Source organism: Schistocerca gregaria, chromosome 11, assembly GCF_023897955.1.
Source record: "Schistocerca gregaria isolate iqSchGreg1 chromosome 11, iqSchGreg1.2, whole genome shotgun sequence".
NCBI lineage: Eukaryota > Metazoa > Arthropoda > Insecta > Orthoptera > Acrididae > Schistocerca > Schistocerca gregaria.
The window spans coordinates 115,423,302-115,446,036 of NC_064930.1; the positions used below are offsets into that span (position 1 = coordinate 115,423,302).

General features: G+C 39.4%; 1 protein-coding gene across 1 annotated transcript in view; it reads left to right on the plus strand.

The window, feature by feature from the left end:
* The window catches only part of LOC126295230 (uncharacterized), a 2,305,622-nt gene that overhangs the window by 2,153,144 nt on the left and 129,743 nt on the right, over window positions 1-22,735 (plus strand). The window contains exons 40-41 of the mRNA XM_049987579.1: window positions 9,303-9,350; window positions 21,766-21,855. Coding sequence (XP_049843536.1) covers window positions 9,303-9,350; window positions 21,766-21,855 — 138 coding nt within the window. The remainder of the gene's footprint in view (window positions 1-9,302; window positions 9,351-21,765; window positions 21,856-22,735) is intronic.

Consider the following 22,735-nt stretch of genomic DNA (forward strand, 5'->3'; position numbering starts at 1 on the left):
ATTTACAACCGAACGAAGCCCGAGCTTCATAATTGAGTGTCTGGTGTCACATTTTGTAAAGAGAATGTGGTGACTTCCATAATATTATTTCAGTGGTACAGGGTGGCACACAAAAATCAGCCTGGTCACTGTTGCCCATCAATCGTCATCTATTGCTTCGAAGTTGTTGTTTGCATTAGCTTATTTGTCATTTCTTTACATCCTAATTATTACATGTTTATCTATTCTGCTTATAGTGGTCAACAATTGGATACTCTTGGTCGGGTTTTTGTGCACCACCTTATACTTGTATTATTTCACTGTGATCAGCCACATAACACAACAGTTGACTAAATGAGAGGTTCTGCAGAATCACAAAAATTACTTCTACAAGTGTGTGAGAATTCTGTAATGATAAAAGTTCTGTACTCCAGAGGTGAGACAAGTGCCCCTCTTGGCACCTTCCATCTTCAGTCACCTATTCTACTAATTTTCAATTTTTCATAAGAACCGTATACGATGCGCAAATGAACAGTGAACGAGTAAAAATGAATGGTTCTCAAAAAAGATCGTTCACCAGTGAACTAGTTCCCAAAGATGAACGTAATTGCCCATCTCTATTCTGTAACATAACATTTCAGAAGCTTCTACTCTCCTCATGTCTGCACTGTTTATCATCCACAATTCACTTCCATATGGGATTACCCTCCAAATACTTTCAGAAAAGATTTCCCAGGACTTAAATTCGTGCTTCCATAGTTCTCAGGGGTACTGCTGGATCTAGTTGTCAAAAATCCACAATATTTCGGTGGACAACCATTCTGCCATTATCAGGTAGTGCTGACAAAATGATGTGTCTGCTGTGGGCTTTCAGTACTTACATCTGTCGGTCCACAGTTCAGACTCTGCTGACACTGCACCGTGCTCCCTGGCAGAGCTATGTGCAGCTGCGACAGTGGAGAGGAGAATCTCGGTTGCCTTCTTCACTCCAACCCTGTCACACCTCACATCAAAGTGTCATGTCTTGCTTTGATGGAGCTTAGTATTGGCTCCTGTGTCTTGCTCAGTTGGAAGACAAAATCCCTGTTGGTTAAATTTTCAGTCGCACCAATTTCAATTGCTGCTTTATAAATGCAGTCCCAAAATTTATCATTGGCAGCAACGACTTGCGTAATACATCTTATGCTCATTTTCAGTACAGTGTTCTGCTATTGCAGACTTGGGAGACAGAGAACTGGTGTTTTCACAGTAGTATGCCAATTTCTGATGATACATTGCCATCAAATGGCATGAAAGCAATCTTTCTCTTCCACGTTTTTGTCTTAAGTATTGGAGTCAGATGATATTGCAGTTCTGGTGTCATCATGCTTTTCAGTACAGTTGCTTCGGAGAAGTTCAGCTGTGAACTGACACAGCTTTTTAGACATGTCTAGACACTGGTTTATTTTGTTTTCAGTGGATGATACTGTCAGCAGGCTGATAGTGTGGCCACAGGTAGCCCTCTTATGTCAGTTGAAGCAAATTGGTTCATGGAGTACTTTGAGGACAGAGCACTGGAACCTAAGTTGCTGAACTATAACCTGTTTCTTTCAGTACGTTGATGACACTTCTGTCATGGACTCCCATGCACAAAAACAGCCAGTTTACCATGTAAATAGAAAAAGACGGCAAACTTCCTTTTCTCTGCGTCTTCGTTCAACGTCAGCCTGGTGCACTGTATACCATAAGCCAATGCGTACGTATCTGTATCTCTTGTCTCCAGTTGCCACCATCCGTCGCAGAATGGTGTGCCCAACACTATTGTACACAGAGCATACTACATCTCATGTTAACAAAGTCTGATGGCAGAGCTGTGGCATCTGTAATACATCTTCCATGAGAATGGATAAAACAACCTACATCTTTAGATGACTCTGTGGCGCAGAAGTCCCAAGAATGCCATGCAAGATGAAAACACAGAAAAGGAAGTAAGAAGGCAACGTATTCTCAAAGCTATTTGACACCATCCAGCATTGCCATTTAATGAAAAAAATACGATCAATACTCCGCAAGCCACCTGACGGTGTGCGGCGGAGGGTGCCTTGAGTACCTCTATCGGTTCTCCCTTCTATTCCAGTCTCGTATTGTTCGTGGAAAGAAGGATTGTCGGTATGCCTCTGTGTGGGCTCTGATCTCTCTGATTTTATCCTCACGGTGTCTTTGCGATATATACGTAGGAGGGAGCAATATACTGCTTGACTCCTCGGTGAAGGTATGTTCTCGAAACTTCAACAAAAGCCCGTACCAAGCTACTGAGCATCTCTCCTGCAGAGTCTTCCACTGGAGTTTATCTATCTTCTCTGTAACACTTTTGCGATTAGTAAATGATCCTGTAACGAAGTGCGCTGATCTCCGTTGGATCTTCTCTATCTCTTCTATCAACCCTATTTGGTATGTATCCCACACTGCTGAGCAGTATTCAAACAGTGGGCGAACAAGCGTACTGTAACCTACTTCCTTTGTTTTCGGATTGCATTTCCTTAGGATTCTTCCAATGAATCTTAGTCTGGCATCTTCTTTACCGACGATTAATTTCTTAGGGTCATTCTATTTTACATCACTCCTAATGCGTACTCCCAGATAATTTATGGAATTAACTGCTTCTAGTTGCTGACCTGCTATTTTGTAGCTAAATGATAAGGGATCTATCATTCTGTGTATTCACGGCACATTAAACTTGTCTACATTGAGATTCAATTGCCATTCCCTGCACCATGCATCAATTCTCTGCAGATCCTCCTGCATTTCAATACAATTTTCCATTGTTACAACCTCTCGATATACCACAGCATCATCCACAAAAAGCCTCAGTGAACTTCTGATGTCATCCACAAGGTCATTTGTGTATATTGTGAATAGCAATGGTCCTACGACACTCCCTGCAGCATACCTGAAATCACTCTTACTTTGGAAGACTTCAACATGCTGCGTTCTGTTATCTAGGAACTCTTCAGTCTAATCACACAGTTGGTCTGATAGTCCTTATGCTCTTACTTTGTTCATTAAACAACTGTGGGGAACTGTATCGAATGCCTTGCGGAAGTCAAGAAACATGTGAACATTTGTCTATGGCCCTCTGTGTATCATGGACGAATAGCGCACGCTTGGATTCACATGACCATGTTTATCAAAACCCGTGCTGATTCCTACAGAGTAGATTTCTAGTTTCCAGAAAAGTCATTATACTCGAACATAATACGTGTTCCAAAATACTACAACTGATTGATGTTAGAGATATAGGTCTATAGTTCTGCACATCTGTTCGACATCCCTTCTTGAAAATGGGGATGACCTGTGCCCTTTTCCAATCTTTTGGAATGCTACTCTCTTCTAGAGGCCTACGGTACACCGCTGCAAGAAGGGGGGCAAGTTCCTTCGCGTACTCTGTGTAAAATCGCACTGGTATCCCATCAGGTCCAGCGGCCTTTCATCTTTTGAGCGATTTTAATTGTTTCTTTATGCCTCAGTCGTCTATTTCGATATCTACCATTTTGTCATCTGTGCGACAATCTAGAGAAGGAAGTACAGTGCAGTCTTCCTCTGTGAAAGAGCTTTGGAAAAAGACATTTAGTATTTCGGCCTTTAGTCTGTCATCCTCTGTTTCAGTACCATTTTGGTCACAGAGTGTCTGGACATTTTGTTTTGATCCACCTACCGCTTTGACATAAGACCAAAATTTCTTAGGATTTTCTGCCAAGTCAGTTCATAGAACTTTTTTTTCAAATTCATAGAACGCCTCTCGCCTTACACTTCACTTCATGTAATTTTTGTTTGTCTGCAAGGCTTTGGCTATGTTTATGTTTGCTGTGAAGTTCCCTTTGCTTCCGCAGAAGTTTTCTAACTCAGTTGTTGTACCATGGTGGCTCTTTTTCATCTCTTATGATCTTGCTTGGCACATATTCATCTAACGCATATTGTACGATTGTTTTGAACTTTGTCCACTGATCCTCAACACTATCTGCACGTGAGACAAAACTTTTGTGTTGAGCCATCAGGTACTCTGTAATCTGCTTTTTGTCACTTTTGCTAAACAGAAAAATCTTCCTACCTTTTTTAATATTTCTATTTACGGCTGAAATCATCGATGCAGTAACCGCTTTATGATCGCTGATTCCCTGTTCTGTCTTAACTGAAGCTTATGGAGTATCAGAGCAGACCTGCGATTGGATTCAAGACTTTCTTGCAGATAGAACTCAGCAAGTTGCTCTTAATGGAACCAAATCAACAGATGTAAAGTTAATATCCAGAGTTCCACAGGGAAGTGTGATAGGACTGTTGCTGTTCACAGTACATGTAAATGATCTAGAAGAAAGTGTCGGATGCTCTTAAAGGCTATTCGCAGATGATGCAGTTGTTTATACCAAAGTATCAATGCCAGAAGATAGTAAGAATTTGCAGAACGACCTGTAAAGAATTGATGAATGGTGCAGACTCTGGAAGTTGACCCTTAATGTAAATAAATGTAACATATTGCGCATACATAGGAAAAGAAATCCGCTACTGTACAGCTATACTATTGATGACAAACAGCTGGAGACAGCATCTGCCATAAAATATCTAAACTATCCAAAGCGACCTTAAGTGGAATGACCGTATAAAATAGATAGTGGGAAAATCAGACACAAGATTCAGATTCATCGGGAGAATCTTAAGGAAATGTAACTCATCCACGAAAGAAGTGGCTTGTAAAGTGGTTGTTCACCCGATTCTTGAGTATTGTTCATCTGTGTGGGATCCCTGTAAAGTAGGACTGATAGAGGAGAGAGAGAAGATCCAGCGAAGAGCGGCGCGTTTGATCACGGGATTGTTTAGATGGTGAGAGAATGTGATGGAGATGCTAAACAAATGCCACTGGCAGACTTTACAAGAGAGAGGTGAAATTTTGGTCAGACAACATATTACTTCTCCCCACATACATCTCGCGTAATGACAACGGTGTGAAAATTCGAGAAATTAGAGCCGTACAGAGGCTTACTGACAATCATTGTTCCCACACACTATTCACGAGTGGAACAGAATTGGAGGGATCAGATAGTGGTACCGAAGGTCCCGTCCGCCGCACACCATTAGGTGGCTTGCAGAGTATGTAGATGTAGAAACATTGCCAGACTGCTAGGACGACACCACATAATGCCAGTTTACCACCCAGCAGAAAAAGTAAGAGCCTTCATTAGGGCCGGATGACCCGGATCCCAAAAATGCAGGGTTGCATTAAGTTCTGTGTTAATGTGAAAGACTTATACTGGACAAACAATCTGTGTAATTGAAGATCGGTGTATAGAACACACCTGCTTATTGCAGCCCAACAAGTCTACAATAGCAGCAAACTGCACTGAAAATGGACATATAATGAATTACCAACAAACGAAAGTTGTACCTACCACCGATAAATTGTGGGACTGCGTTTTCAAAGAAGCAGTTGAAATGGGTGTGACTGGTAATTTTACCAACAGGGACAGTGGCTTCCAACTGAGTAAGGTGTAGGTAACAATACCAGGCTCGATCAATGCAAAATGTGAAGCCTAGGAGTGAGATGCAACAGGATTGGAGGGGAGAAGGCAACTGAGCCTCTTCCCTTCACCATCGCAGTTATATGCAGCCTCACCATTGAGCACAGTGTGGCTCCGGCAACATCTGCACTCTGGGCTGCAAGGTATAAATATTGCGAGGCTGTCAGCATCATCTGATGATGGCAGAACAGTTGTCTGTTGAAATATTGTCAACTTTAGACAATCAGGTTTGTGCACCGGAGAACTATGGAAGCAGCATATAAGCTGGGAAAGTGTAAGATCACACTTAAATTCATGTTGGATGTCAATAAATTCACAAAAGCTTCTTGCTGTTGCCAGTGGGAATTTTGTACTCTTTACTTTCGCCATCGTCAGTTACTTTGCTGTCCAGGTAACAAAACTCATCTCCTGCCTTTAGTATCTCATTTCCTAATTCTTTCAGTATCACCTGACTTGACTGCATCCCATTGTACTCCTTTCACTTATGCTGGTGTTTGTTTTCTAAACTCTTTTTCAAGACATCATTCACACAATCCAGCTCCAAGCCCTTTGCAGTCTCTGAGAGAATCAGTGTGATTGGGAAATCTTTAAGTTTTTATTTCTTCTCCCTAACCTTTAATTCCTTTCCCATACCTCTCCTCAGTCCAGTGTACCACTCGTGCACTATTCGTTGTGAATATCGTGGGAAATAGACTACGACATTGTCTTACTCCATTTTCAGCTACTGCCTCCTCTTAATATCCTTTGATTCTTATACCTGCAGTCTGTTTTCTGTACAGGTTTCAGATAACCTCTTGCTCCATGTATTTTATCTCTGAAAACTTCAGAGTGTCAAAGAGCGTACTCCAGTCAACACTGGCAAAAATGTTTTCTATGTCTACAAATGCTATAAATGCAGGTCTGCCTTTCTTCTCCTAATATAAGTTATACAGTCAGTACCGTTACATGTATTCCAAAATTTTGCCTGAATCCGGGCTGATCTTTCCCAAGGCTACCTTGCATGAATGTTATTTCACCAACATCTGATTATACGTTATGGAGTGCAAAGTTTACTATTAAATCAGCTTCAGAATATGTGTGGAAACCTGATACATCTAAGCACAGATGCACCTAGCACATTACATATGCATGTTTCTGAGTTACTTGCACATACTGATCTCTTGAAAATGGCAGTTGAGTCTAAAATCAGCTGCTTTCGTAGCTCATACAGACATCTAATTATTACAGATAAACAAAGAAAACAAAAGTGATTCCACTTAACAACTTTGTAGAGGCCATGGATACATTTAAAACAAATTGTTCTGTTCAATATGTGGAGATGCTCAAAACTGATTCTTGCCAATATTAAACATCCCCTTGCAAGTGAAAATGATGACATTGTAACAGATGGACATTAAGATTTTTTTCCACGTATCAAGTGCTTTGCAAACAATATAGCAAGATAGAGTGTGCAGAAACGGCATTCATTATTACTCTCTCTTTATGCTGAGTGCAACAATGTGTACAAGAATTACCAATCTTGGAATGGTATTATTATTTTCAGACATATGTATAACCTTATACTGGAAACAGCACACTGTATTTTGATTGTTTGAGATAGCACATCATTAGCTTCATTTCTGACATGCTACATTACATGAGCATATTGTCATGTGCTATTTCCAGCACAGACACATAGTTTTAAAGATAAACTTTTTGAAGCTTAAAAGTAATATTTCTTTAATAGTTAGCTGTGCCTATCAAGCAAGTTCAATGCATCATCATGATCAAGAACAAAAAATGCAAAGCTCCATTCACACTTCACACCCATGGAGTAAGATAAGAGTGTATATAAAGAAAAGTGACCATTTATCACTTTTTTGGCATTAACACAATGTGTGCTCATCATATTCACTACAGTGATTGCTCAATTTATGTTGTCGATGATGCAGTACTTGAAATTTTGTTTGCAGTTCCATGTTATTCAAATGACAGTGATGCGTAGATGGAGCTTTCATATTTTAATCACCTCATAATGGATGCATGCCAAAATTAGCTGATAATGTAAAAGTGAATAAATAAACTTCCGTTTCAAAAAATGTAGGAAGCCAAAGATGGCAAAATGATTTTAAAATTAAAAAATTCTGAAGCTCTTTGTTGCAATCAAGATGGATAATGGCTACTTTTCAGTATCCTTGGGTTTCCAGTAGGTTCTTGCTGTTGTGTTTTCACTTAGAAAGTGTAGCTTGAAATTTTATTAGTTTAGGCTGACAGTTGTACTCTTGCATGTGTGCAACAATGACAGTGGTTTATTTTGGTGTTCTGTATATTTTTAAACAAGAAATGTCTGGAAACCCAAGAAGAATATGAAAGCTGAGCTATTTCATGCATGCTCAAATCTATGAGGTGTCCCATAGGATCCAAATGGCATTCCTGCTGTGACACACTCAAACCTCACAAAGCAATAGATCCTCATTTGTAACTTGATGTACAAACTTGTTTCTTTCCTTGCTTAACTAACAAATTGCCTGTTGTCATGTTTTCTGTATGTTTTTATTTTTCTGCTCCCTTAGTGTTTGCCTCTTCATTTATAGCATTATTCTGTCTCATTGAGTACCAGAGTGACAGCCTTCATGGGCTAGTGGCTAACTTGACTAGTTACTAATATCAAGATTTACAGGCGTGTTTGTGTTAATATCTGGAATGGGATCTACTCACCCTTGTGATAAGAGCTTTCAAATTTAATATGATACAGGAAATTTCTGGATGGAATACAAATCATGGAAGAAGTGTAGGTGATCACTCCCTGAAAAGTTGAGTGACCCACAGGCACATAAACGAGACAGAAAAAATTTGATGAGGTTTTGGAGAAATTTCTTCCCAAGCACTCTTTCCTCCAACCCTCTCCCTCTTTACTCAGCAAAACCCCTCACAACAATCAAGCTAGTCAGTGTAGATGTCAGAGGTTCGGGAAAACCAGCTTTTCGTGGATATTGCAGTCAACTGGGACAATGTAATCGAGCAAGTGTGTGTCTGCATGTTTTGTTTACTAGCTCAAAAGGACATTGCTTGTATGCTTAGCAATGTTTTAAATTTTTATATGGCTGTCAAGCACCCAATGCCTCAACTATACAGTGAATTACCTGTACAGCTTCCATTATTTGTATTCTTGAATAAATAAGCAGTAGCACTGACACACAAACTGTTAAAATGGTATTGTAGCATCAAAAGAGATTGCACAAAACTGTGAGCCACATTCCAAAATTGTTACTTAAGAGCAGGATTCATGTTAACGCAAGAAAAGCAAGAAATAAATACCTGCAGTGGGGCTCACTACTTCTGCAGAGGACTGGGAAAACCCAATTTTTATCTGTCTTTGTCATCACAGAGAACTTTGTTGTTGTTTTTCGTACTTTGTCCGTATTGCTTTTATTGTGTTATCTTCTATTGTTTTTGTGAAGTAGATACATTTAAGTTATTCTTTACTGTTTTTATTATGTTACAGTGTGTGATCCTTTTAAATCCTCTGAACTTACTACTTTATTTACTCTTTTCCTTCTATCATTTTAAACTGTAACTTTGCAACTATGCTATAGTATCTTCTCCAGTGCTGAGAAGAGAATATATTTCTCAATTCAGTCAGCAACAGGTAATTCTGATGCATCAGTAATAGCTGTTCATGTGCACTAGGAACCTCTCAATCATGTCCTTACTTCCAGTTACTCTCAGTTTCTCGAGTTTTAACTTCTGCTGCTCTGAAAGTGTTAACCGTTTTCCATGTTGTTGTCATTTCAGATGATACTTACCTAAGGAGTGATACGAAGCCGCCAAAACTAGGAAAAGGTTAGGAGAAATTTTGCTAGGAAATGCCTCCGAGCTTTCCTAGTAGTCGGCACATTTTGTGCAGCTTTCCTGTTATGCAAAAGTGTAAAATGACAGTCACAGTCAGTCTCGTCACACAGTTTTTGTGAAGAAAAGAAACAAAAAAAGTGTGTGTGGGAGGGAGGTGGGAGGATGGGAAGAGCAAGCAGGGGGAGGGATGAACCGAAAGGCTTCAATTTCCCTAATATGAATTGTTTGCTGCTGACCAGTAGATGGCTGAAGGGCATTTCTAACAGATGAGCAATCAAAACCTCCCTCTGCCAGGCACTTAGATGTGGTTTGCAGAGCATCCATGTAAATGCAGGAACAGATGAACTCAAGTTCGTTGGCTGCAAAACATTATCTCACTACACTTTTGATTTGGGTCTAGTGCTGATTGAGATAAGTAAAAGATGGAGTTACTAGTTGATTCCAAGATGAAACCACTCTTTGAGCCTCCTGTTTCACTGTCACTAATTAGGAAATCACTAGTGATGCCAAGACACATGTAGAAAAACACTGTTTCCCAGTAAGATTCATCAGCATTATTGTATGTAATGATCTTTTTCCACAATAACAGCTGCAATTACAATGCGATCTTGTTCGCTGGCCCACTTTGATTTTCTTCATACATATAGAATCTGAACATCAGTGCCCAGACATCAATTTCCTAAAGCAGTACAATGCAGTCATCAAAAAGCCTAAAAGAATTGTATTTGGAGATCAAAATATTTCAAAGCAATGTTAAGTACAAAAATGTCAAGTTCCCAGTATAATTGCTGATAATTGAATGAGTATCATAAAAGTCTTGTAATTGAAAAATCTTCCTAGTGACACCTTTTTTACTTTTATTTAAATTCCATAAAGACTAATAAACAGAAATGTTTAAGACAAATACTGAAACATATTGTTTAATAAATGTTACACCCTCAAGCCAAGTGGTGTAACAGGTAGTGATGCAAATCACACATTGCAGTAACAACTGTTTGTTTATTGACCATGAACTGAACTCAGTAATACAGCTTTAGAAGACAAAGGTCCACACCCGGGTAGAACTGAAAGGTCCATCTGTGACAATGCGTAGCAGGTGCCCCTGTGATGAAGAGCACAATTGTCAGTAGTGGTGAAGAGACGGGAGGTGCTGATGATCGTAGGCAGCTCTGTACCACATGGCTGTGAACTCGTCGGCTGTCAAAATGCAAGTTCGGTCTTCAGTAGTGACTGGCGGACATCTATCAGGTGATGACCCTGGCGAAGGCAGGCACTGTCTGACGGGTAGTGGCAGCAGCGGGCATTGAGGTCTGAAGAGTTGACTCGTCGGCGGCTGACAGTCAGTCTGGAGCTCAGATTGGAATTTGCAATCGAGGGTCTAAGCGGCAACCTAAGTAACCATCCGTGGACGAATACAGGTACGGTGTCATGTGAATATGCGACCGCACAGAAGCAAAAAGGTGTCTGTGACTGCAACACTGTTTACCGTGACCTGCACGCCATGTATTGGCACAGCTTGAACCCCCAGACGTATCTGATGTCAAAATCAAGCAAAGACAGGTGTTTGATGATTGTTGGGAAACATGAGCAGCAGTTTCAAATGTGGCACTGGCGCCTCACATCACTTGGTGTCACTCAGGCGACAGTGGGCTGGAGATCCTAAGAACTGCCCAATTCGTGCACACATCATTTTTGAATCTCTCTGCTTGTTGCCAGTGGCTGCAATCATGGCTGTATATGTGGGAAACCATGCCAGCTCTGGCAGTCGATAGTTTTTACTCCTGATGACAATGGTGGTGGTACTGATAGTGATCGAAAGCTCATGTATTTTATTCAAACTGATGCCTCTTGAAAACCGAAAAGATTTTATTTAAATGTGAGATTCAAATTAAAGTAAAGAAAGTTTCTTCTAGCAACATTCAAACCACTGTCTTCACAATTACAAGACTTTCACAGTACACATTCAGTTACTGCAATTATATCAATAAGCTTGGAATGTTTTTTAATTACAGCACTTGGTAATATTCAAATCTTCAGTGACGTTTTTTCGAAGAGTATTTTTAATTTTATCATAATACTTTAAGAAACTGATGTCTGGGCACTACCTACAAATCCTATAAAATGAAGAAAACCAAAGAGGGCAAGTGATCAGTAAGTTGCCCTGGTTAGCAGTATTGTTTCAACAGCTATTTTATTTTTCTCTGAAGAGTCTCTCTAGGTAATCCTTCAGAACTAGTCCTTGGTACAGCGAAGAAATTTGACAATGTCTGTTCCACTGTGTCCCTGCTTGTTGTACTGAAATCTCTCAGTTTTGGAGAGTCCTCATCCAGTGTTTTAACCTCTCATGAATGTTCAACATAAACAATACTTACACCAAAAGAAAATTTGTGGCATTAGTGATTGATATGGGGCGATAAATTTGCTATCATACACTACAGATGAAGTTGAAAAAGGAAGCTACTACTCTTCACTTCCTTTCTTTTGTAATCTTGGCTGAGTATATTTATTAGTAAAGCCTTATATAGAAATGTGTTTCATGAGGAAAAGGGGGTAGTGTTGAAGCAGTGCTGTGATACTTGCCCCTCCCGCTCCCTCCTGTCCCCACCCCACACCCTCCCCCTCCCCCTCCCCCCTCCATCCTCATTCACCTGCTCTTCTTTCCTTACCTATGTTCCGGAACCTATAAGTATTGGAGAAAAACAGTGGTTTCTTATGTTGTTTAGAGCACCTGTGCAGGCATAGTTTGCCCAAGCCTAACATGTTGATGGAAGATGAAACACAGTTTACTAAAATGTGACCTTTGTCATAAACTGCCTAGGTTTGTCACAATTCTGGAGACAATTCGCAGCAGATTTGAAATGTATCTCCCTTGTAACGTAATATGGACCCCATATTGTCAGCAGCTTGGTGGATTGAGGGAGGTCGGGGTGAGGGCAGGGGCAATGATTTCTGTTGCATTAATAAGACTGAGAAACAACTGACTGTCATTTCTAAGGGAAAACATTAGGTTCATAATACAAGCACCATGAAAGTTGCACAGAATGTGTTCATTTGTTTGGAAGATTGTTTTCTGCATTTCTTTTCCTGCATGAAGATGCGGTTTGCGCGTATGCATATTTCATTTGTCAAATTAAACATTATTAAGTGGATGTCTTGCTTTTCCTGCAAATTCACATTGCAGAAGAACATTCCTACAATGCATGGATGTTTTTTTTTTTTTTCTTTACAGAAATTCTGAGATGAACTTTTATTTATCAATATTCTTCTTGTATCTGTGTAACTTTCTTTTCCTTTAATTTTCAGGGACTAAGATACATGGTTTAATGCAAATACAAATTAAACAAAGAAACTTAAACTTTCAAAATAAAATTTTTAAAAAACCTTACCCAGGTCTATTTACCAAGTTTTGTGAATAAATGCTGAACTGCAAAAGAAGTTATGAAATATTTTTGTTTATGATTTAGACATTAGAAAATGTTTATTAGGACTTACAATAGAATAGTTAGTTATGTGTTTCTGTTAGTGATAGTATTGATATTTGTAGTTCTGGCATTTTCTTTTCTCTGTATTAAAAAGCTGGGCAGGGCATGTCAAATAATAATAAGCTACAAGATTTCACTCCATAATTCTTCATTTTACTCAAATAAATTACTACAGTGATAGATAAAAAGACTGAATTCATCTCCTGAACAATAAGCAGCAACACATGGGACTTTGCCAGTTACCAGAACTAGGACTTTTCTCATACACCTAAGTCTCCAACTTAGAAGATGAACAAGAGGTAATCTTCTGAAAATGTAGCACCTTTTAGACAGACCTTGTGGGCTGCAGACCAGAGGATGTCACTGGAAAACTGAACATAATCATTATTATATATTTTTTAAAGTTATCTGTCGGCTTCAGTGATACTAATCATGTAATTATATTAAAAACAAAGATTCCAAGACTTACCAAGCGGGAAAGTGCCGGTAGATACGCACAATAAATAAAACACACAGACACACACACACAGAATTTCGAGCTTTCGCAACCGGCGGCTGCTTCGTCAGGAAAGAGGGAAGGAAAAGGAAAGATGAAAGGATGTGGGTTTTAAGGGAGAGGGTAAGGAGTCATTCCAATCCCGAGAGCAGAAAGACTTACCTTAGGGGGAAAAAGGATATACTCGCGTATACACACACACACACACACACACACACACACACACATCCATCCATACATACACATACATACACAGACAAAAGCAGACATTTTTAAAGGCAAAGAGTATGGGCAGAGATGTAAGTCGAGGCGGAAGTGTGGAGGCAAGGATGATGTTGAATGACAGGTGAGGTATGAGTGGCGGCAACTTGAAATTAGCATCGATTGAGGCCTGGTGGATAACGAGAAGAGAGGATATATTGAAGGGCAAGTTCCCATCTCCGGAGTTCGGATAGGTTGGTGTTCGTGGGACCCCAAAAATGCCCCACTTGTGACAGGATACTTCCCGGGACTGGATCAGACTCTTAATGTGGCTCTCCAGCAGGGATACGACTTCTTAAAATCCTGCCCCGAAATGAGATCCATCCTTCATGAAATCCTCCCCACTCCACCAAGAGTGTCTTTCCGCCATCCACCTAACCTTCGTAACCTCTTGGTTCATCCCTATGAAATCCCCAAACCACCTTCCGTACCCTCTGGCTCTTACCCTTGTAACCGCCCCCGGTGTAAAACCTGTCCTATGCACCCTCCCACCACCACCTACTCCAGTCCTGTAACCCGGAAGGTGTACACGATCAAAGGCAGAGCCACATGTGAAAGCACCCACATGATTTACCAACTGACCTGCCTACACTGTGATGCTATCTATGTGGGAATGACCAGCAACAAACTGTCCATTCGCATGAATGGACACAGGCAGACAGTGTTTGTTGGTAATGAGGATCACCCTGTGGCTAAACATGCCTTGGTGCACGGCCAGCACATCTTGGCACAGTGTTACACCGTCAGAGTTATCTGGACACTTCCCACCAACACCAACCTATCCGAACTCCGGAGATGGGAACTTGCCCTTCAATATATCCTCTCTTCTTGTTATCCACCAGGCCTCAATCTCCGCTAATTTCAAGTTGCCGCCACTCATTCCTCACCTGTCATTCAACTTCATCCTTGCCTCCACACTTCCGCCTCGACTTACATCTCTGCCCATACTCTTTGCCTTTAAATATGTCTGCTTGTGTCTGTGTATGTATGGATGGATATGTGTGTGTGTGTGTGTGTGTGTGTGTGTGTGTGTGTGTGTGTGTGTGTGTGTGTGTGTGTGTGTGTGTGCGCGCGTGCGCGCGAGCATATACCTATCCTTTTTCCCCCTAAGGTAAGTCTTTCCGCTCCCGGGATTAGAATGACTCATTACCCTCTCCCTTAAAACCCACATCCTTTCATCTTTCCTTTTCCTTCCCTCTTTCCTGACAAAGCAGCCGCCGGGTGCGAAAGCTCGAAATTCTGTGTGTGTGTTTGTGTGTTTTATTTATTGTGCCTATCTACCGGCGCTTTCCCGCTTGGTAAGTCGTGGAATCTTTGTTTTTAATATATTTTTCCCATGTGGAAGTTTCTTTCTATTTTATTTAATCATTTTGAGAGGTTGTGCTCCCACCACCAGGCAAAACTTGTACAAGAATCTTACAAACTTACAGAATGGTTTTATTTGAACCTGGAATCTATAGATGTTAAGAATTTCTTGAATGATTCCATACCACCTGTCACAATCAATTTTTTATAAACCTAAAATTGATGGTTACAAGCAGTGTGCAATCATTCAAAAAATTCAAACAACATGAATAAGAGTGAATAATAGCAATCCTGTCACACCATAAGATATTATGCTGGATTTCATTCAGTTTTATTCATCTTGTGTTTATAAGAGCATTGTATTGGTTTTAGCTGATGATGAGAGTATGATCTCCCAAAATTCCATTGTCTGTGATCTTGGTAAAACTACAACCTCTTGTTCAGTAGAAAGAGTAAAATTCAAATAATAATTAAATTCTGATCTTTAATATTATAATGAGAACTCTTGGGTGGAATAAAAGCGATGAAATGAGTAAAGACAATCATATACATAAGGCACACAAAACTACACTCAGATAGTTCATTGAAGCACTGTGGTCTGGAGTGAGTGAGTGAGTGAGTGTGTGTGTGTGTGTGTGTGTGTGTGTGTGGATGGGTGGGTGGTTGGGCACGCACGCACAAGTGCATACGCCTTGCCATTTGATGAAGGATGCCTGTTTCTAAGTCAAGCTACATGTTAAACTTCAGGTTTATTTGGTTATTCATTTTCAGTGCATCATCCTTCATGGTGAGTGGTTGTCTTCACTTATTCCATTCTTAAATTCCAGAAAAACTGAAAAACAAACAAATGGAATAGTAGAGGGTAATGATTAAAGAAGGGATATCCATATTGGGAGATTTTCAGCAAGCGTGTTAATAGGTGGAAGTAATGTGAATTGTGAATCGACTTGTAACAATAACATTGCCAACACTCTCTCTTGCCCTGCACTCCCTATTAATTGAATCTTTCTCTATTTAGTCTTTAGACTCAGAATATTCGTTCATGTGTTGCTGCTGGTTAAGAGGTCATCTTGTATTTCTGTAATGTGAAATTGTGTTTTCTGCCTTTGGCTTAGTCTGTAGCTCTAATTTTCACTTTCATTTTTTAGAGATTGCAATAGCTTCTCTATTTCTAAAATGTGCATACACTAAAAAGATGTTTGTGGTGATATTAATTTAATTTTAAAGGTACACTTGTACATTGTAGTGGTTTAAATGTATATATTAATACAGTTACGTAAAATTAAAAAAGAAAGTGTGTTCAGAAAGTTACATAGTGCATAAAAGAAAGCTTCAGTCCATAATGTACGTCAATATCACCTCCCCACTCCTGCTTCCCAACCGAAAATCGAGCTCAATGGCATTCTTGCTAAACTGATGGTATTAGCCGGCTGAAATACTGCTACATAAGATGTGGCTGTCTTTGAAATTATTTACATTCTTATCTCTATGTTTTGATATGTCAGTTACTGAATCAATGAATGGAAGGTGAGCTATGTTACAATAAATCTGATTATTGCACTTAACTTATCTATTGTGTGCCTTCTCTTATTTACATTCTTATCTCTTTGCCTTTAAATATGTCTGCTTGTGTCTGTGTATGTGCGGATGGATATGTGTGTGTGCGTGTGTGTGTGCGCGAGTGTACACCTGTCCTTTTTTTTCCCCCTAAGGGAAGTCTTTCCGCTCCCGGGATTGGAATGACTCCTTACCCTCTCCCTTAAAACCCACATCCTTTCGTCTTTCCCTCTCCTTCCTGAAGAAGCAACCATCGGTTGCAAAAGCTAGTAATTCTGTGTGTGTGTTTGTGTGTTTTGTTCATTGTGCCTGTCTGCCAGCGCTTTCCCGCTTGGTAAGTCTTGGAATCTTTGTTTTTAATATATTTTTCCCACGTGGAAGTTTCTTTCTATTTTATTTATATCTCTATAATTATTTACATTCTTACCATCAAAATAGCAAAATTCAGATTTTCTCATTCCATTTCTTACAATCCTAGAAGTGTGTTCTTGTAATTTTTCCTTGTGACACCTTTTGTTCCGCATTTCTTATGCAGTCTAAGAGTTGTGGACTTAATTGTCGCACCAGACTCAGTTGTAATCAGAAGTGTAGCCATTGGCTTCCAATATATATATAGAACTTAGTGTCATCATCATACAGCAATTCTTCCCTCAATGTATTTATATCACCAAACATGGAACTGAGGCACACAATAGATAAGTTAAGTGCAATAATCAGATTTATTGTAACATAGCTCACCTTCCATTCATTGATTCAGTAACTGACATATCAAAACATTTTAAAACTGAAGGCCAAGATGACTGCAAAGATAAACAAAAAGGAGTGGAGGCCTAATGTGTTGGATATGTTTCAGTGAATTAGAAGATAGTCCAATGCAGTTTTTTAATTCAAACATCAACTCAACTGGCTACCATCAGTGTAGAGCTTTTCCAGTGAGACAAGTGCAATATGTTTAGTAATGTATCTGCAGAAGAGAGGGACAAGAATATCACCATAAAGTCAGCCCATGTGAACAGAAAGCCTAGTGTCCTAGTTAAGACCAGTGTGGCATTACATTCTGCATTTATTACTTCCTGAACACACTTACTACTGTAAAAAAGGCATGTGAATGTGCTAAATTAAATGTACACATAAAATGTTTTGACAGATGCAACATTTCAAATAACTAGCAACAATTAAAACTAATTTTTTTTTTTATTAGAAAAGTTTTGCTGTTGTATGTATAATCTACTCATTACAGTGATGCCATTCTGATTTGTGCATGTCAGAGGGATTAGTATTTTTACATGGCTTTTGACAAGTAATGGCTGGGGAAATAGTGTAATATGGCTCACTCTTTTTCTTTTTGTGTGTGAATTAACTAATTCTTTTCCATTAACAACATTTTTACAGGGATGTATCCCATATGTCAGTCTCCTCAGAGTTCAGCACAACAACAGTGGAAATAAGGAACTGTATAAGCCACTAATCATTCCTTCAGACCCATCTTTCCCTCATTTATCCCAATAGTGTGTTGTAATTAATGTTTTCTTGTGTAGTTTAATGGGTGATGGACTCTTCCATTTTTTGTGCATCTGTTCTTTATTTCTTATCATGGGCACGGAATTTTTTCTTCACTTGTTTTCTTGTCTCCCCTAATGCATTTAGTCTGCTTTCCACTGAAGATTGGGAAAAAGTCTCTACTTAGCTGACATTGCATAAAAAAGTAACTTTTATAACTAATTTCTTCTCAGGCTACTCCGTTCAGCCTTTTTTTGACCCACAATTTTTATGGCATTTCTATTTAATCCCTCAATAGTTTCATTCACTCCAAGCTTTTCATATTATTCATCAGATGAACAAAATTATGTTACTGGAAACTCAAAAGTTATAAAAGAAGCAAGCAATTGTAACATTTAATGTCCCATCAACAATGGTCTCACATTAGTGATGCGTCTCCATGTCTCTCTCTCTCTCTCTCTCTCTCTCTCTCTCTCTCTGTGTGTGTGTGTGTGTGTGTGTGTGTGTGTGTGTGTGTGTGTGTGTGTGTGTGTGTGTGTGTGGCAGGGGAGGGGGGTAGGGAGGGGGGACGCTTTACCATCTGGTAGGTAGAACATCTTTCTTCTTTGACTGCAGTTTCAGTCAGGTATTCCCAAATACATATAGGATGTTCCGAAATTAACACATGAACTCTTCAACTGTCAGATACAGCATTAGATTTTAAAATAAAAATACTCCAGCAAAATGCTGAATGATCCATTGTTTATGAGAAAAGTCGGGCAAATGTGCAATGTGGTAACACTCTAAGATGGAGAGCATGATTTACACTCATCTCAGGAGTTGCACACACTAAGTCAGCTTGTTCTCATCACTGAATTAGTTCCAACCACCAAAATGTCAGAGTTTGAACTGAGCCAGTACCAATGATTTGTTTTTTATTTCGTAAGTTTATCTTATTGCTACACGTGAATTGAATTTATTATTGAACTTAAGCTTACTATCCATCACTCTTTGATTGTGGTGCATAAAAAAATTATACACATAGAAGTTCAATATTACTGTAACTATGGCAATGTATCCTCTTAGAATGAAAGTATTTCCATGAACTGTTGTTCAAAATGGTTTCTATGGGCACCAGTACACATTTTAATAGGCCAGTTGCACAGACTGTTGTTGAAATGAGGGAGAGTGTCTCTTTGGTCTTTTGGGATGGAGTAGCTGCTCTCCCATGAAGCCATTTCGAGTCTGATTGGCAACTGAAGGAGTCCATAAAAGGTGAGGGTGGTTGCAGCAAGATGGGTTTCAGTAAAATTCTTTATTGAAGTATTGAGCTACAGAAGACACAGATATGTGCACTCGTCTGGTAGGCATGGCCTACCGATGTCCTGCTGCATTCCCAGGATCCCACGAAAAGCCCAGTGACGTGAAACCTTGGATACCAAGGAGTGTGGCTGGTGGCTGCCTGGCTGAGGCTCTGTGACACAATATGCAGGCTGCTGAGTTCTGTTGGCAAACTCTTCCCTGCTGGGTCATCATTGTGCCTGTCTATTGATAGTGTCTCTCGGGCCGAGTTGTTTTGCTGTCTGGCAGTGGTGGAATGCACAAGTGATGGTGCAAAGCTGTGTCTGAACCTAGTTACATGAGTCTTGCCACAAGTTGATGTAATCCCAGAGGAGGTTAACAGGTTGGGCAAGTCATCAGCCATATGCCTTTTGGGATGTTGTCGGATCATTGTGCCTCGACATTCCCCCGTGTCACGGTATGCCATCTGCACTGTGATAGTAGTTCCAAAAGTTGAAAAACATGGAAGGGTATCTTTTGTAATATATCAGCACCAGTGGTTATCCTGCCTAGATGAATGCACTCAAAACTGTTAATGTTAAACATATGTGTTCTGTACGCAAAGCGATGTTAACTGTAAACATTTTTTAAAAAATAATTTGCCGTAGCTATACATAGTTCTCCATCCTGCAGTGCTGCCACATTGCATACCTCATAAGAATTTTCCTCAAAAGTGATGTATCATACAACATTTTGAAGGATGGCATTTTGGTTGTAAAATGCAATGCACATTGCATACTGAAGAGTTTGAGCAAAGCTCTACAGAAAACCTTCCCCTGTAACACAAATTGTACTGGTACAGAGGTTACAAGTTGGTTAGGAACTGATAAATATGAGTGAACATTTTTGTGGTATATTAAAAGTTCTTGAATGGAAATGATCATGTTACAGAATACAACTACACAATACTGCAGAATGGCATCTATAATATGACCCTCATGGAAGACTTAGCAACAGATACTTGACCATTTTGCTCTTTGTCAGCCTATTGTGATGTAATATGTGGTAAGATACTTGGTGAAGAACTGAAAGCATGTATTAAATAACATTAGCAGACATTCTCATATTGTATGTGGTCTAAGGTAATGACAAATCTAATGTATATTGTGAGACATTTATGCCGCCTATAAGTGTAACTTCATCTTCAAAGTATGTGTAATTGTTTCTGTTATACAAGTTCCAACTCCAGTCCCTTTCAAAATATTTCTGTTCTTTATGACCATGTTCTGTCAGTTTTCCTTATGTGAGCTAAGCAGTCTGTCACATGTGACTAAATATTATGTTGCTCATGGTTTAAAGCTTAAATGTGCATTTTTGTCATCTACATTTTTGTTCAAAGTGCATGTAAATTTTTTCTGTAGCTTGAAGCTATAAAATGGCAGTGCTATATACAAATTAATGCCTACATGATTGCCAACTGGGTTTCATCTATGGAAAACTTAAATGAAAACCCTCTTATTCTCATAGACAACAGGCAGAGACATACAGTTTCCAGAGTTCAGTATTACAGTTAACAGCATCTGCACATAGGATACAAAATAGGTCACTATGCTATAGAGATCATGAAAACATATCATCATTTAAAACATGCATTTATGACTAGAATAGAATAGCCATGCAATCAAACAATATCAGTATTTAGAAGGGAGCAATTTTACTTGTAAGTAAGAGTAATATAGAAATTAGGTTTTTTGCTAGAGTAAATCTACCACTAATGTATACAACAAAGGAAAGGATATAAGATTTAGTAGTTTTTTGACAATGGATCATGTCCATGACCTCTCACTATGTTTTGGAACACATGACTTGAGAAACATAGAAAAAGGAAAGTTTCTTATACCTGTAAGAGATGACAGTATGGATAGGAAAAGGTTCTCACAGTCAGAAGATGATGCCATGCCGCTGTTCCCATATCTGTTCAAACAGTTTTGATACTATATAACTTGCCTCTTGGGCCACAGCGAGACTTCCACGTGGCATGTTGTAAATGTCCTTGGTGTCCGTTAAATTTATTATAAATAATTAGAAAATTTGCTGTGCAGTGCCAGTGCAAAGTTCTGTTTGAAAAATGGGCACAAAATCAAATTTATATGGGGACTCCAAAGGCATGTCATAAATTGACATTTATAGTAATAACTTTAAGAGAGTCCCATGGTATTTCCTAGACGCAATGTGAAAGGAGGCATTGGCATGTAGAGACAAGTTAAATTGCAAATAAAGAAATGTGGAAACTGTGGAACAGGAACAGATAACATAGTGGTACCACCTGCGTATTTCTGATCTCATATGTGAAAGGTGTAGTGCACAGGTAACTGTATTCCACTGGAATGTCAAGAATGTTCTGCTTGCGCTTTGCATCTGCTTACTTTGCTTGCTTTTGGACTTCAGTCCCTTGTCATGCCTCTCGTCATCCTTTTTGTGTTGTCTGTGTTGTCAATGTACTAACACCTGGGGTCACTCCCCTCCATTTCTTGTGCTCCTGCAGACAAATCCGTGTCTTTTGAGAAGTCTGTGTCCTTCTCCGATGAACCACCCGACATGAATTCCCCGAAGCAGCATTCACCACAACATTCTGGTGAGTAAAGTCAGAAATTTCTTCATCATTCTTGCTACAATTTTGTTGAATCAAAGGCCACACATCTGAGAGTTTTGTATAATAGCTGTCACCAATATTATTCCTCGATGGTAAGATCTATAGGTGTCCATTGCATCTATTTTATATAAATGTATTAATTTGCTTCTTGCATGCACAGCAATATAAATAGACTATAAACTGTGGTTTATACTGAAATGAACACAAGGGAACAAAATTCAGGTGAACAAGGATTCTTTCAGATGTAAATGGGTAGGTAAACTCAAATGAGCAACATTAGGTCATGTTTGGTTAACATCCACTTTCATACATGGCTAACCAATATGATGTGCATGGTGGGTGTACTTCTCATTGCACCAGTTAGTAGGGCTTCATTCCAATCTATTGACATCTTGAGTGCAGGAAGAATGATAGTTTAAATGTCTCTCTACATACTGGAAATACTCTAACATTGTACTCACAATCCCCAGAGGACTGATATGTAGGGGTTTGCAATGCATTCCTGGAATCATGATGAAATACTGTTTCTTTAAACACTGAAAACAGACTTTCATGGAATAGTTGGTGTCTTATCTTCAAGTGTCTGCCACTTCAGATTTTTCAGTGTCTCCATGGCACTCTCCAGTGGGTCAAACAAATGTGCTGGCCTTCCTTGTGTATATTCAATATCCCCGATTAGTCCCATTTGGTACAGGTCCCATACATTTGAGCAAATTCTAGGATGGGTCAGATGTATATTTTATAAGCAATCTCCTTTGTAGATTGACTGCATTTCCCTAGTATCCTATGAGTGAATCATAGCCAGGCACTGCCTTTAACTGGAACTGAGCCTATGTGATCCTTCCATTTCATATTCCAACAA